We start from the raw sequence: 12510 nt of genomic DNA, 5'->3' as shown, positions 1-12510 counted from the left end.
AGTTTCAGTATTCTACCCAGTAGATCTAGGTAAAAACAAAAGAAGAAGAAGACAGCATACAGAAGTTTATTTGAAGAACTTTCAATAGTCTACCCAGTGGGTAAAGACAAAAGACGAAGAAGACAACATACAGAAGTTTATTTGAAGAACTTTCAGTATTCTCCCCAGTAGGTAAAGAATGCAGCCCCAGGGAAGTAAACCTCCATGTCGTGTTTATAAATTGTAAGCTGCTGTAACTACTACAAACACACTTGTCAGAGTTATGCAGTCACCTGGACAGGGATGTGTTTTTCTTTCTGCAACTCTGGTGTTTGCCTTAAACCGAGGAGCCTTCAAGTTTGACAGTCTTCCCTGTACAAACATGCTGAGACAGCAGGGAGATGTTGACTTAAGAAATGCAGTTTTGAGTTTAAGATGTTTACTCTAGACGGACATTTTTTAGTTCAAGGCATTCTTTTAGGAACTTAAGTGTGGAGTTTTGACTTTAAGATGTTTGCTCAAGGAACTCCAATGTAGTTTTGGGTTTAAGATATTGATAAAGGAAAACACTTGTGAGTTTAAGAATTTTATTAAGGACATTCAATGGAATTTTGAGTTTAAGATGTTGATTTAAGACATTTTAAGACTCATGGTGTTGACTCAATGAAAACAGTTTTGAGTTTAAGATGATCCCTGATCTTTTAAGATGTTAAGTAAGGAAGACCATTCTAAATTAATGATGTTGTCTTCCAACAGTTTTGAGTTGAAGTTATTTACTTTAGACAGTCAGTTTTGAGTTTAAAATGTTGACCTAAGACTGAGAGTTTTGAGTTAAAGATTCCTCTGAGGGTTGGGGTTGATGTCCTGCTGTGTTCTTAAGTGTGTAGATAAACATTGTCACGCTAAATTTGGAAAGTCAATTTCCCACCCAGTTTGATGTCTTTAAAAGATTTGAACCTGTTGGTGTATGGTCTTGGATTCAAAAGTTCCCGTTATTTGTGAAACAGTGCTTTATTTTGTTTATGATGTATATTGCCCAGTCAATTATAATTTCTTAATTATGAATGAGTAATAGATAAAGAAATTATACATGAGATCCCAAATGTCCAGTATGGTTCTAAGAAGCTTAAGATTGCTTAAGATCTGATCAAGTTTGATTTTGAAGTTTGGGCTTATAGAGAGGAGGTAGAAACAATGACTATCTTTTTTAGGTAATAGCCACAATATCATTTATGAATCTTTAGGGGGGTCCCTTCAGTTCATGATGTCATATATCACAAAAATTAACTTTGCAAATGGCCTGCCATTTCTTTCAACAGAAACCCTAAGTTGCCTGTGTTGTGTCTAGTGTTGTATTCGACTGTTAAATCCTGTTTTCTACTCCATTTCCTCACAGACCAAAACATGCCAGTCCAGCTTAACTCTAAACCCTGTATCAGCATTCAGTCAGGAACTGACTTAGCACTACAGTATTCAAAGCCTAGGAGGTGGCAAACTGTATTCTCAGACCAGCTAACTCCTCTGGCATGTTATCTGTCTATTTGGACAACTTCTGCTCTTAAATTTTCCAGCCTCCTCTGGAGCCTCATGGGAGAGGCTACGCAAAGGCCTTCAAGTCCTATAAGCACTACAGTATGCAAAGCCTAGGAGGTGGCAGACTATACTCCCTAACCAGCTAACTCCTCTGGCATGTTATCTGTCTATTTGGACAACTTCTACTCTTTCCAGCCTCCTCTGGAGCCTCATGGGAGAGGCTACGCAAAGGCCTTCAAGTCCTATAAGGCACGAACTTGCAATAAACTTCATTATTATAAGCACTACAGTATGCAAAGCCTTGGAGATGGCAAACTGTACTCCCCAACCAGCTAACTCCTCTGGCATGTTATCTGTCTATTTGGCAAATTTCTACTCTTTTCAGCCACATCTGGAGCCTGGTAGAGGCTATGAAAAGTCATTTCAAGTCCTACAAGACTTTGACTTGAAGGACTCTGACATCTTCTGATTACAAACATGCACAGGTTGAATGACTTGTGGAAGACACACTTAAGCACAGTGGGTTGAACTGAAGGCCACATTGTTGAAAACCTCTGCCGTTCCCATCTTATAAACATGCGTAGGTTGAAGGACTGATAACAGAAACACTCGAACAAGAATAAATGTAAGTCTAGCTAATTATGACGGCACAAATTTGTATTTCTTGTTCTAAAACTTTTTCCCTCAGACTGTTTTCTTGTTGATCTTCCAATTTGGTCAGCTGTATTTTCTTTTTAATCCAGGAACCTAGAAATCCAATCAGCACAGCGAAAAAGTCTCAACATTGAGTGACATTTCCTGATTTATAAACATTGTCAGGTTGAAGAACTTAGAATAAATACACTTAACAACATTGAGTCTATCTGAAGGACATATTGTTGAAAACCTACTTGTAAACATGCGTAGGTTGAAAAACTTTTGTTGCAAACCCTTGAGCACATTGAGTCAGAAGGTGCAAGGTGTTTCCTTTAATGTTGTGATTCTAAGACTTTCCCCTCATACTTTGTTGATCTTACAGCAGTTTGTAGCATTATAAATATAACTTATTTATATGAGAGAACCCAGAAATACAATTGGCACAGCTGAAAGGTCTCAAGATTGAAAAACTCTCTGACTGACATTTCCTGATTTATATTACAAACACTTTCAGGTTGAAGAACACTCTCAAAAAGATTTAGTCATCTAAAGGTCATATTGTTGAAAAACCCTGACAACCCTGATTGTAAACACAGAGGTTGAAAGACTTATATTCGAAGCACTTCAATACAGTGTACATAATGATAGTAACATTATTAGTCCTTTAATTAAGATATTTTCCTCAGTTGCAAATCATCTTACTGCACAGTTTGAAGGACTTAACGTTAGAAACACTCCAATACTATGAGTCACTTGTCCTGACCCATTTGATAAACACTTTAAACTCTTATCTAAAGTGCAGCCGATGCAGTAGAGGAAAAGCAGCCCAAGTTGTCAAACCGGCCGTCTGGTTGCCAAACAATGGCAGGCAGCCATGACGACCTTGTCAGCCATGATGACCTTGTCAGCCATGACCTTAGAGCGGGCAAACATGGCCGTCGTTTATGAACATCAAAGATTCAACTATTACATGAGATTCAACAAGTCTTGTACGTGACTGAACAACACAGTCTTACTTGAATTTTTAGAAAAATTAAAAACAGGACAATTTTAATCTTTTTCTAGAAGCCTTTCTGTAAATGCAAGTTTTAACATTACTTGGGGATCCATATCTTGCTATGAGAATTCTTAGGCACAATGTAAGGTTCTCCTAAATATTTGTTTTTCTAATTGTACCTGTTATTTTAAGAAATGATCTTGTCTTCATCAGGTATAACAAGATATTTCTTTAATCTGTTTATTGTTTCAAACAGAGCTTGAGATTAGATTTGCAGGTGTTACATGTGTGGCAAGTCGTTTAATGTTAGTGCCTGTCAAGCTAGTGTGTTACACTGAAGAGAAGTTACACCCACTAGAACAGATAAAGATCTGGCATGACAAGTTGTATTAAACACCACCTGGCCGGATGGGATATCACTGTGAAAGTCACATCGGGCATGTGGCGGCCATATTGGACTTGTCCTTGTTTGACATTGACAATAAAAGAAGTGACAGTGATGGGAGAGGTCTGGGAATCGTCAAGTTGAAAGGGCATTTTGCTTAACTTTATTTTATCAAAGATCAATCGATATGACATACATTTTGTTGGTACATGTAATAACATTTTGTAAAGTTCTATGTACATCTCAGCCTGGTATTCATCCTGTTATAGGTCGGGTTTATGCCTTCAAAACCAGGTGCAATCAGTTTCATAGAGTGAATACAGTCTTATTCAAGTTATCCTCCCTGCCCTCTGCTTTTATGATGTCTTGCTATGTTTTGAGAAGCACAGAAATAGATTGTGGGCTTAGCAGAACTTTTGCGCCTTTATGATGTCTGCTTGCTATATTTCTACCTTAACATGTCCGAGAACCAAGGAAACAATTGGTGTGGCCAGCCTTAGTTGTTGTTGACTCTTGTTGACGGATGTTATAAACAATTTCCTCAATAATTGATAATAATCCTTGGTCGTGTTTGTTGCAGATCACACGTCTTGCTGGCCAAGACCCGTCGGACAAGGTGGTTCCCACGGTGATCGTTGGGATCGGGGAGCCCATGGACGATGACATCGTGTTTGAGAACGAGGAAGCCTCCAGCCTGCCACAGCAGCCAACAACTCTAGCCACTACAAGTGAGTCTCATCGTAAGATTTGATGATAATCAGAAGATTGTGAAATAGAAATCATATATTATGATTGACCTTAACAGTAGCTTACAACTATGATATGGCATCAACCCTTAACACTGATCACCTTAAATCCTAAACATCGTCACTGTAAACGTCCAGCAGTTCCTGAAATAGGTCAGTTTAGAGAGATACAAAGTGTTGAACCTGGTACAAAGTTGAATTAATGCACATTCAGCAATGGTGGCTGATCCTTATTCTTTTGTTGGCTTTATTTGATGTTCTTTCACATGTTCTGCAGGAACTGTGGATAGAGCGACGCCCCCTCCCGCCCCCCTGACTCCGGTCATCACCTGCCAGGAACTATATTGTTACGGAGGAGGGACATGTGTGTTCAACGGCCGGGAAGGTGCAACGTGTCACTGTCCTCTGGGCAGGCAAGGATACCAGTGTCAAGCCGGTAGGTGGTCTTACTGAGCATTGTTCAAGGAACAACGGTTTATTTGTTTACACCTTTTATTATCTAAGATTATTATGCAATTGTAATTATGCACATCATTCAGGCCTTTTGAATGATTTGGCAAGCAAATTGAGTGATAGTAGACTGATTCACAACTATGTTACAGTCTTGTTTTAGAAAGTTTAAGCCTTGACCATGGACACAAGTGTCTGTGTGTCTGTCCCTGGTGCTGAATAACATTTTGCAGATGACGTTCAATGTTAGTCATTGAACATTTTGTCTTCATTGCATGAAAGTTTATCCGGTTTAGTACTGTTGGTAAATAGTAGTGTTTGCGAAATAGCTCAACTACAGATCCAACACTTACATGTGGATTATGGACCAGCAAACGTTTTGCTTCTGTAGGCTTTAGGTATTTTTTCTATAGGTTTTCTATATGTTAGAGGTTTTTCTTCTCTACCCACAGTGGTGGAAGTGCGTTACCCGAGGATTCAAAAAGTGGAATCCTTTCTCTCCTTCCCATAGCTGGCAGTAAAAGATGGTGGAAGGAGAAGGATGGACACCTTCCATTGCAATTCTCAAGACACAGTGGATAATAACCCACTGCCCCTTACACTCAAAAAAGCACTTGAATTTCACCTTACCTTTATCGTCATTCCTTCTCTCCCCACAGAGGTGGAAGTGCGTTACCCGAGGTTCCAGGGCGAGTCATTCCTCTCCTTCCCCCAGCTGGTCGCCTCCAACATGAGGTTCCGCATCTCGCTGGAGTTCAAGGCCGAGAGTCTGGACGGACTCCTCATGTTCAGCGGGAAGTACCGGGACGGCAGAGGCGACTTCTTCTCTATCGGGCTGGTCAATGGACAAGTTCAGTTCAGGTGAGATATGTTCTTCATCTTTCTCTTCTGTTGTGCAAAACCAGCATACCCCATGTCACTAAGTCTGCACATTAAAAACCAACAACTTTTCAGAAGTTCAATTGTAATACATTCTTTTGGTTCTCATCTTTTTTTAAAGCAAACCCTTAATTCAAAATAGAAGAAGAAGTTAGTATCAAAGGAGGGTAAAATGAATTAAGACAAGGATTAGATGATTCAGTTATCTAACAAGTGCCTTGTCAGGTTGATTGCTCTCTTAGTTTTTATACCACAACCAAGACAATCGATAGGTGAGGCTTGAAATAACATTACAAATGAGTGCCTGATCTGAGGGATTTGTAACTGTGCCAACATTATGGTTGTTATCTTGTAAATAGTACCTCAGGGGAAGTCATTAGATGTGGTGTCTCACATGGGATGGTGTAATTACTGGTGTTGTCTGTCTCTGTGAGTCTAACTCATCTAAAATAGTCAGGCTGTAACGAGTGAACAGAATTTCTTAATCCTGTATCATCAAAGTTGTACAGAATTTTCATTCTGTATCAAAGTGAAACTACAAATTCCAACACAAGTATTTGGGTAAGGCCAGATTAAATACTTGTGTTGAAAATTTGATACAAAATGACTTCTACCAACACAGATGAACTTTCAGTTGAAGTGTTTTAATTGCTCATTGGTTCCACTGAGTTCTTGTGAAAAGTAATGGTACAGTGGTCATAAAAGTTCAGATTCTGAAGTAATACACCTGCTAGTGCAACTGGAAAATAATACAATTATTACTGTAGTTATGCGTTTAAAAGAAAAGGCCAGCAGGCAGACCAAGAAAGAGGTGGCTAGACCAAATCGTTGAAATTACCAGAAGAGGAGAACCAAACTTCCAATCAGTGAAGAAAATGACTGAGGATAGAGCAGTATGGAGAGAGTTCACCATGAGGCTTACAACTTACAGGCCAATGGCTTAAAGGCGTCAGGGTGGTGGGTGGTGGTGGTAGTTATGAGTATTCCATAAAACAACTAGCCCCTGCATGTGTTTACAACTACATGTATGTTGAGGCCGAACCTGACTCGTAAACAATGCTCAGAGATGAGCTGAGTTACAGCTGATGAGTATGTTGTTTAGAGCTATGGCGAAGCTCCCATGGTTTTAAGAGATAAGGTTTTTGGTTATAAGCTCAGTTTCTTCATCTATCAAGACCAAGTCATTATAGCCTCTACCCAAAAAGAAACTTGGACAAATACATGTATGAAGAATTGTTTCCTATTGGTTTTACTGCAGCTGAATTTGATGGACTACTTATTCTATTCTCGACAAGAAAGAATTCTAAACACCTCACAACAAGATACCATTTCAGACTTAAAGCCATGGGGTACTTAACAAACCTAATGTCTTCCTTAGCATTCATGACGGTATAGCCTGGCCATCCTTTTGAAGTGCCCTCCCCGAAGTCTAAGTCGAAAGATTGGGATTCTCACAGCACCCTAGTCCCTCACAGATAACATAAGGCATCTTATGAAAGCACTGAAGGTGTCAAGAGACTTCTTTCGAAGGGATCTTATAAGAGGTGTTGAGAATACTTTAGCCTGGCCATGCTTTTGAAGTGCCCTCCCTTAGGTCTTCAGACAAATGATTTGGATTCTCACAACGCGGGTTCATTCACAGATAACATACGGCGTCTTATGAAAGCACTGAGGGCATCAAGAGACTTCTTAGGAAGGGATTTTCTTGACTCAGCAGTATCTTGCAAGGTTAATAAAGAGTTCCTTCTGGACCTGACCTTCTTTAAACCATCATTGGATAGGTCAAAGGAACGTTTAGTGTTTGAAAAGCCTGGGAGGTTTAAGAAGAAGAAATGAATGGTGAATGTTATTTGAAAGAAGACATGTCCTGCATACTTAAGTTTAATGTGGAGCTCTTTATGGCAATGGTAAGCAGTTTAGCCCACAACATCAACATGTCTTGTTTGTTGGACATAGAATGAGAGAATACTTACAATTCAAAAACTTTGTCGTAAGTTTTTGTAATAACTTTGTTCCAATGGCCAACTGGGTAAGGCAACAACAGCAAAATATTGTTACTTGAACATCTTGAAGTAAAATGAGAGGGCTAAGACTTTAAGAACATTTTATGATTTTGTAAAGAGTTAAAGTTTATAAACAGAAATGAATAGATAAATAGATAAAACTTTGCTTCAAGTTCCTTTGAATTAGCAAAGTCAAATGATTTTTGAAGTGTCTGAATTAAAGAATGTATTCCTAAATTCTAAGAAGCAAATCCCAAATGTTGCTTATCAAAATCTGCTGCCTTTCCAAACGTTAATTCAAAAGGCTGTCCATGACTTTCTTTTTTGTCAATCTTCAATATTCGTAAGTGCAGGCATTTCCAATAAGGCACCATGATAATGATTACATGCACATGCAACTCACCTAGAGCTCCTATCAGCTTCAGTTTATCTGCCAGGATTTACAAACTGATCCATATCAGACTACCACTTATCTAAGAGGATCTAAACTGATCCATATCTGATTCAGTAGATTTGAATTCATGTATATGTCAGACAACCTTCAAACCCGTGGCGTATAGAAAATCTATGAATGCTATGAGCCGTTTCTTTGTGGGGATTCAAACTAAGTCATGTCAGAGTATGAGATATCTGGTTGGATTTGGACTGATTTATTTGAGACAACCTTTCAACCTGTGGCATATAGAAGGATCCCTACTCTTTTCGATAAGTGGGTTCTTTAACCCGAGGTGTGGCTCTCCTCAAACACTGGACCTCCATTTAATGTCCTATCCAAGGGACGTCCCTAACCAAAGATAGGTACCTATTTACGCTTGAGTGAAGTGAGGAAAGTTGTGTTAAGTGCCTTTCCCAAGGGCGCAACGTCTGGACATAGCAGTGGTTTCGAACTCGGGACATGACTTGGTTGTGGGCGAAACACCCTACCGATTGCGCCACACGATGCCACTATCCGAAAGGATTTAAACTGATGTACATCAGACAACCTTTCACCCTCTGGGATATAGAAAATCCATGACTTGTTGCAGATAGATGGTATCATTTGGCAGGACAGAGGGATGAAATATTCTCACATCTGTCTTGATGGGTCCCAACATGCCATAGGGGATTTCTGATAGCTTGGACAGATTTAAAAGTCGTTAGAATTTATTGGTTTCAGGTTGTGGGGTGAGTTAGGTGCTGTCAAGGGGAAGGATGGAGATGCATCATTGTCTCTGGGGGCTGGAGATGAGACTGTATTACTTGTTGGACAAAGTTTTTGATGTACAATTTAGTATGTTATGATGAACAAAATAAGAAAGTTAAAAGTCAAACTTTATCGCACAATAAATGTAACGGATACAATGTATGGCAATTTCTAAACAGTTCTATATAACAATTCTAATACCTAATTAGTAAGCTATTCCATTTACAGGGAACAAGAATTATATACTTAAGAAGAATAATGTTGAACAGAATTTACAGGAGAGGTTGTGTACATTAAAAGATTGTGTCTGATATGATACACGTCAATCTCCTTTGCGACAAAAAGAAACAAGGAGTGTCCTAGTGAAGAGCTCAAAAACTTTGTTATAACACAAGAAAAAGTTTTAGGTCTGTGGTCTGTATTATTTTAACTCCCTAAGTATGCAGATTATCTTTGATGCTTATGTAAAGAGGTGTCTTCTTTATTCAAGTCATCATATTTGTGTTGCCTTGACCTATTTAGATAGAGAAACTTGGCAAGGACTATTTCCTGAGGAAGGGCTGTTTATGTAAGGGGAAGTCAGACTAAGTCAAACTTGACCCTGCTTTGTGTTCCTCCTCGATGCGAGTAAGATTACCTCAGGCAAGGAGGTTACATTTTCAAGGTGGTACGGTGCTTTGTTAAAAAGCATAATGAAGAAGTTGTGAATAGATTTTATGGTCTATTTTGGGGTAGGTCTTAGCCTTAGGATGAAGACTTACACATAACAATAGCAGACGCTATCAGAAAGCCAGGATCATGTGGCTTTACTGAGGGTCTGCATGGGGGGTCCCAACAACGTTTTACGCTGAATTCAGAAGAACCCCCTACATATTACGCTAAAATCAAGGATGGCAATTACGTAGAATTTGGTCGTCTCACTTCGAATTACGTGACTAAGATGGCTTTCACTACGAATTACAGGAAAGAAAAATAGGCTGCCTACACCTTACAGAAAACAGCATGCAGGCCCTCTTTACTGGTACATTTTTGTATATTGGCAAAGTGCCCTTTCCTTAGCAGTAGGAAGATAAGTGTGTCAGTGGGAGAATGGTGTTTACTGGAGCAGTAGATTGAACAGATAACTCACTTCCCCACACAGGTTTCACATTTATCCCTTAAGGACTTGTTGAAAAGCGGCCTGTGTGACCGAGCAAGCATTCGAAAGAAAATAAAGGCCTTGACTTGACTTGACTAGACCTATCTATTTGTTGGTTGATGTTCTGAATCTGAAAAAAAGGTAAGATAATGCTGAACCCAGGTAAATATCAAAATAAAAGCTGAGGTGAAAATCTACTTAGCAGTCTGAGGAGAAAGATAGATTCAACTTTTCTCCCATCTCTATGTTTTCCTGCTTAAAGTTTGATTAGAAGTATCCCAAAACCAAGGAAATTAATTGTTGTGGCCCAACGGTTTGAAGACAAGTGTGTCAGTGGCAGGCTGGTAGGATGGTGGTTACTGGAGCGGTAGATTGGGCTGATAACTCACTTCCCCAGCCAAAGTTGCGAGAGGATCTAAGGTCTAAGGTATGACTTATGCATAGTGGTGCACTTTTTCTCTGCTTGCCCCACACTGCTAGAAAGACATACAAAACAGTCACACATCTGCTTGGCGATAATGGCCTGATGTTTGCTTAGCCATTATCTGAGCCAGTCACACCTCTGTGGTACTTCCTATGTAAAACATGCCTGTGGAAGTGATCTGTAATCTATCTCTCCAATCTGTAGCACAGCTGCAGTAAACACCATCCTACCATCCTGTCATCAACCAATCATACCTTCCAAGCAGATGTTGGTGGGGAAGATTGTGACGTTTTATCATGTATATATTACATCATACCAGTGTTGGTGGGGATAGCAGACAAAAAACGTGGCATATGATAAAACGGTCACAATCTTCCCCACCAACCTCTGCTTGAAGAGTAAACTAATCAGTCACCATCACCAAACACAACAATTCATATCTTTTCTTCTCAGGACATTTCTAGTTGATATCGAGCATGAGGACAAGATGAAAGCAGTGGGCTGGTAGAAAAACCTAGCCTGGTTTCCAAACCTACTATACTACTCCAGCTGCAGTAAACACTATCCTCCAATCCTGTCATCAACCAACCCAGGCAACACCAATGTCTTCCCTTTATTCCCAGACATTTCTATCTAATATCTAGCAAGAAGGCAAGATGAACGGTATTTGTGTAAGTGGACGAAGAGACTAGGCAGCTATAATAGGTTTAGATTAGTCTCTACCAGACTAACCGCGTCGGCTATAGAGAGAACATTTGCCGGGGGACTTTGGCCATGGCTGACTCCCTTCATTTAATTGACTCTATTTGGCCAATTTCTACTCTTTTCCCAGCGACCCGCAGACGAAAACCCGCTGAGGAAAACCTGACACCTGATTTTGATATGCTGGTTTAGGTCTTAGATCCAATGACAAACCAATTGAATTGTTCTGGCCTTAGGGGTGCATCCTAACATGTAAAACCTAGCAGGGAAGTGAGTTATCAGCCCAATTTCCTGCACCAGTTACCAGTAAAACACCATCCCTCCCATCCTGACACTGACTCATTTATATAGGCCACACCAATCTATTTCTTGGTTCTTAGATATTCCAAAGTAAAAATTAAGCAAGAGCACAAGATGAAAACAGAGGACCTGGAGGAAAAATTGATAGAGACTCAATTAAAGTAACTCCCATACACTGGTAAACATCACAGTATACAGAAACAGATATGGAATGGCTCTAAACAAAATCAGTACTCAAGCTCCCTCTTTCTGTTTGTACACAAACTGTAGATTTAACTGTGGCACAGGACCAGCAAACATCACGACCAACGGTACAGTCCAGCTGGGCAAGTGGCACAAACTCACAGTCTACAGAAACATATGAAACGGTTCTAACCAAAATAAGTACTCAAGCTCCCTCTTTCTGTTTGTACACAAACTGCAGATTTAACTGTGGCACAGGACCGGCAAACATCACGACCAACAGTACAGTCCAGCTGGGCAAGTGGCACAAACTCAGTCTACAGGAATATATGGAACAGTTCTTAACAAAATGAGTACTCAAGCTCCCTCTTTCTGTTTGTACACAAACTGCAGATTTAACTGTGGCACAGGACCGGCAAACATCACGACCAACAGTACAGTCCAGCTGGGCAAGTGGCACAAACTCACAGTCTACAGGAACAGATGGAACGGCTGGGTCAGTCTGGACAACAAAGACACTGTACACGGGAGAGCCAAGGTGAGTCGTGTAGTTTAGTTTATTTTCTGTCATTTTTTCCCAGGGCTGCCCAACTCAGTGTTGCAGTGGGGCCCTGTATCACAAATGAATAGAACAAGTAGTATTCATATAGTCATATGGTGCTGAACACCATTCACAAACAGGCAAACAAAACACACCTGTCCTTGGCTCTGAACGCCATCCATACACAGGTAAACATACCTGTCCTTGGTTCTGAACGCCATCCACAGACACACACACATACATACATACATACATACAAACATACCTGTCCTTGGTGCTGAACACCATCCACACACAGGTAAACACACCTGTCCTTGGTGCTGAACACCATCTACACACAGGTAAACTCACCTGTCCTTGGTGCTGAAGACCATCCACACACAGATGATCAAACCTGTCCTTGATAATAAACACCATCCACACACAGTCAA

General features: G+C 40.1%; 1 protein-coding gene across 1 annotated transcript in view; it reads left to right on the top strand.

Moving 5' to 3' along the window:
- The window catches only part of LOC136445076 (pikachurin-like), a 65479-nt gene extending 53760 nt beyond the window's left edge, over nucleotides 1-11719 (top strand). The window contains exons 3-6 of the mRNA XM_066442932.1: nucleotides 4111-4258; nucleotides 4554-4712; nucleotides 5386-5587; nucleotides 11626-11719. Of these exons, the coding sequence (XP_066299029.1) occupies nucleotides 4111-4258; nucleotides 4554-4712; nucleotides 5386-5587; nucleotides 11626-11719 (603 nt within the window). The remainder of the gene's footprint in view (nucleotides 1-4110; nucleotides 4259-4553; nucleotides 4713-5385; nucleotides 5588-11625) is intronic.
- The last annotated feature ends 791 nt before the right edge of the window (nucleotides 11720-12510 follow it).

Source organism: Branchiostoma lanceolatum, chromosome 11 (assembly GCF_035083965.1).
Source record: "Branchiostoma lanceolatum isolate klBraLanc5 chromosome 11, klBraLanc5.hap2, whole genome shotgun sequence".
NCBI lineage: Eukaryota > Metazoa > Chordata > Leptocardii > Amphioxiformes > Branchiostomatidae > Branchiostoma > Branchiostoma lanceolatum.
The sequence above is the reverse complement of the archived record's forward strand: the minus strand, read 5'-3'. Positions and strand labels throughout refer to the sequence as shown.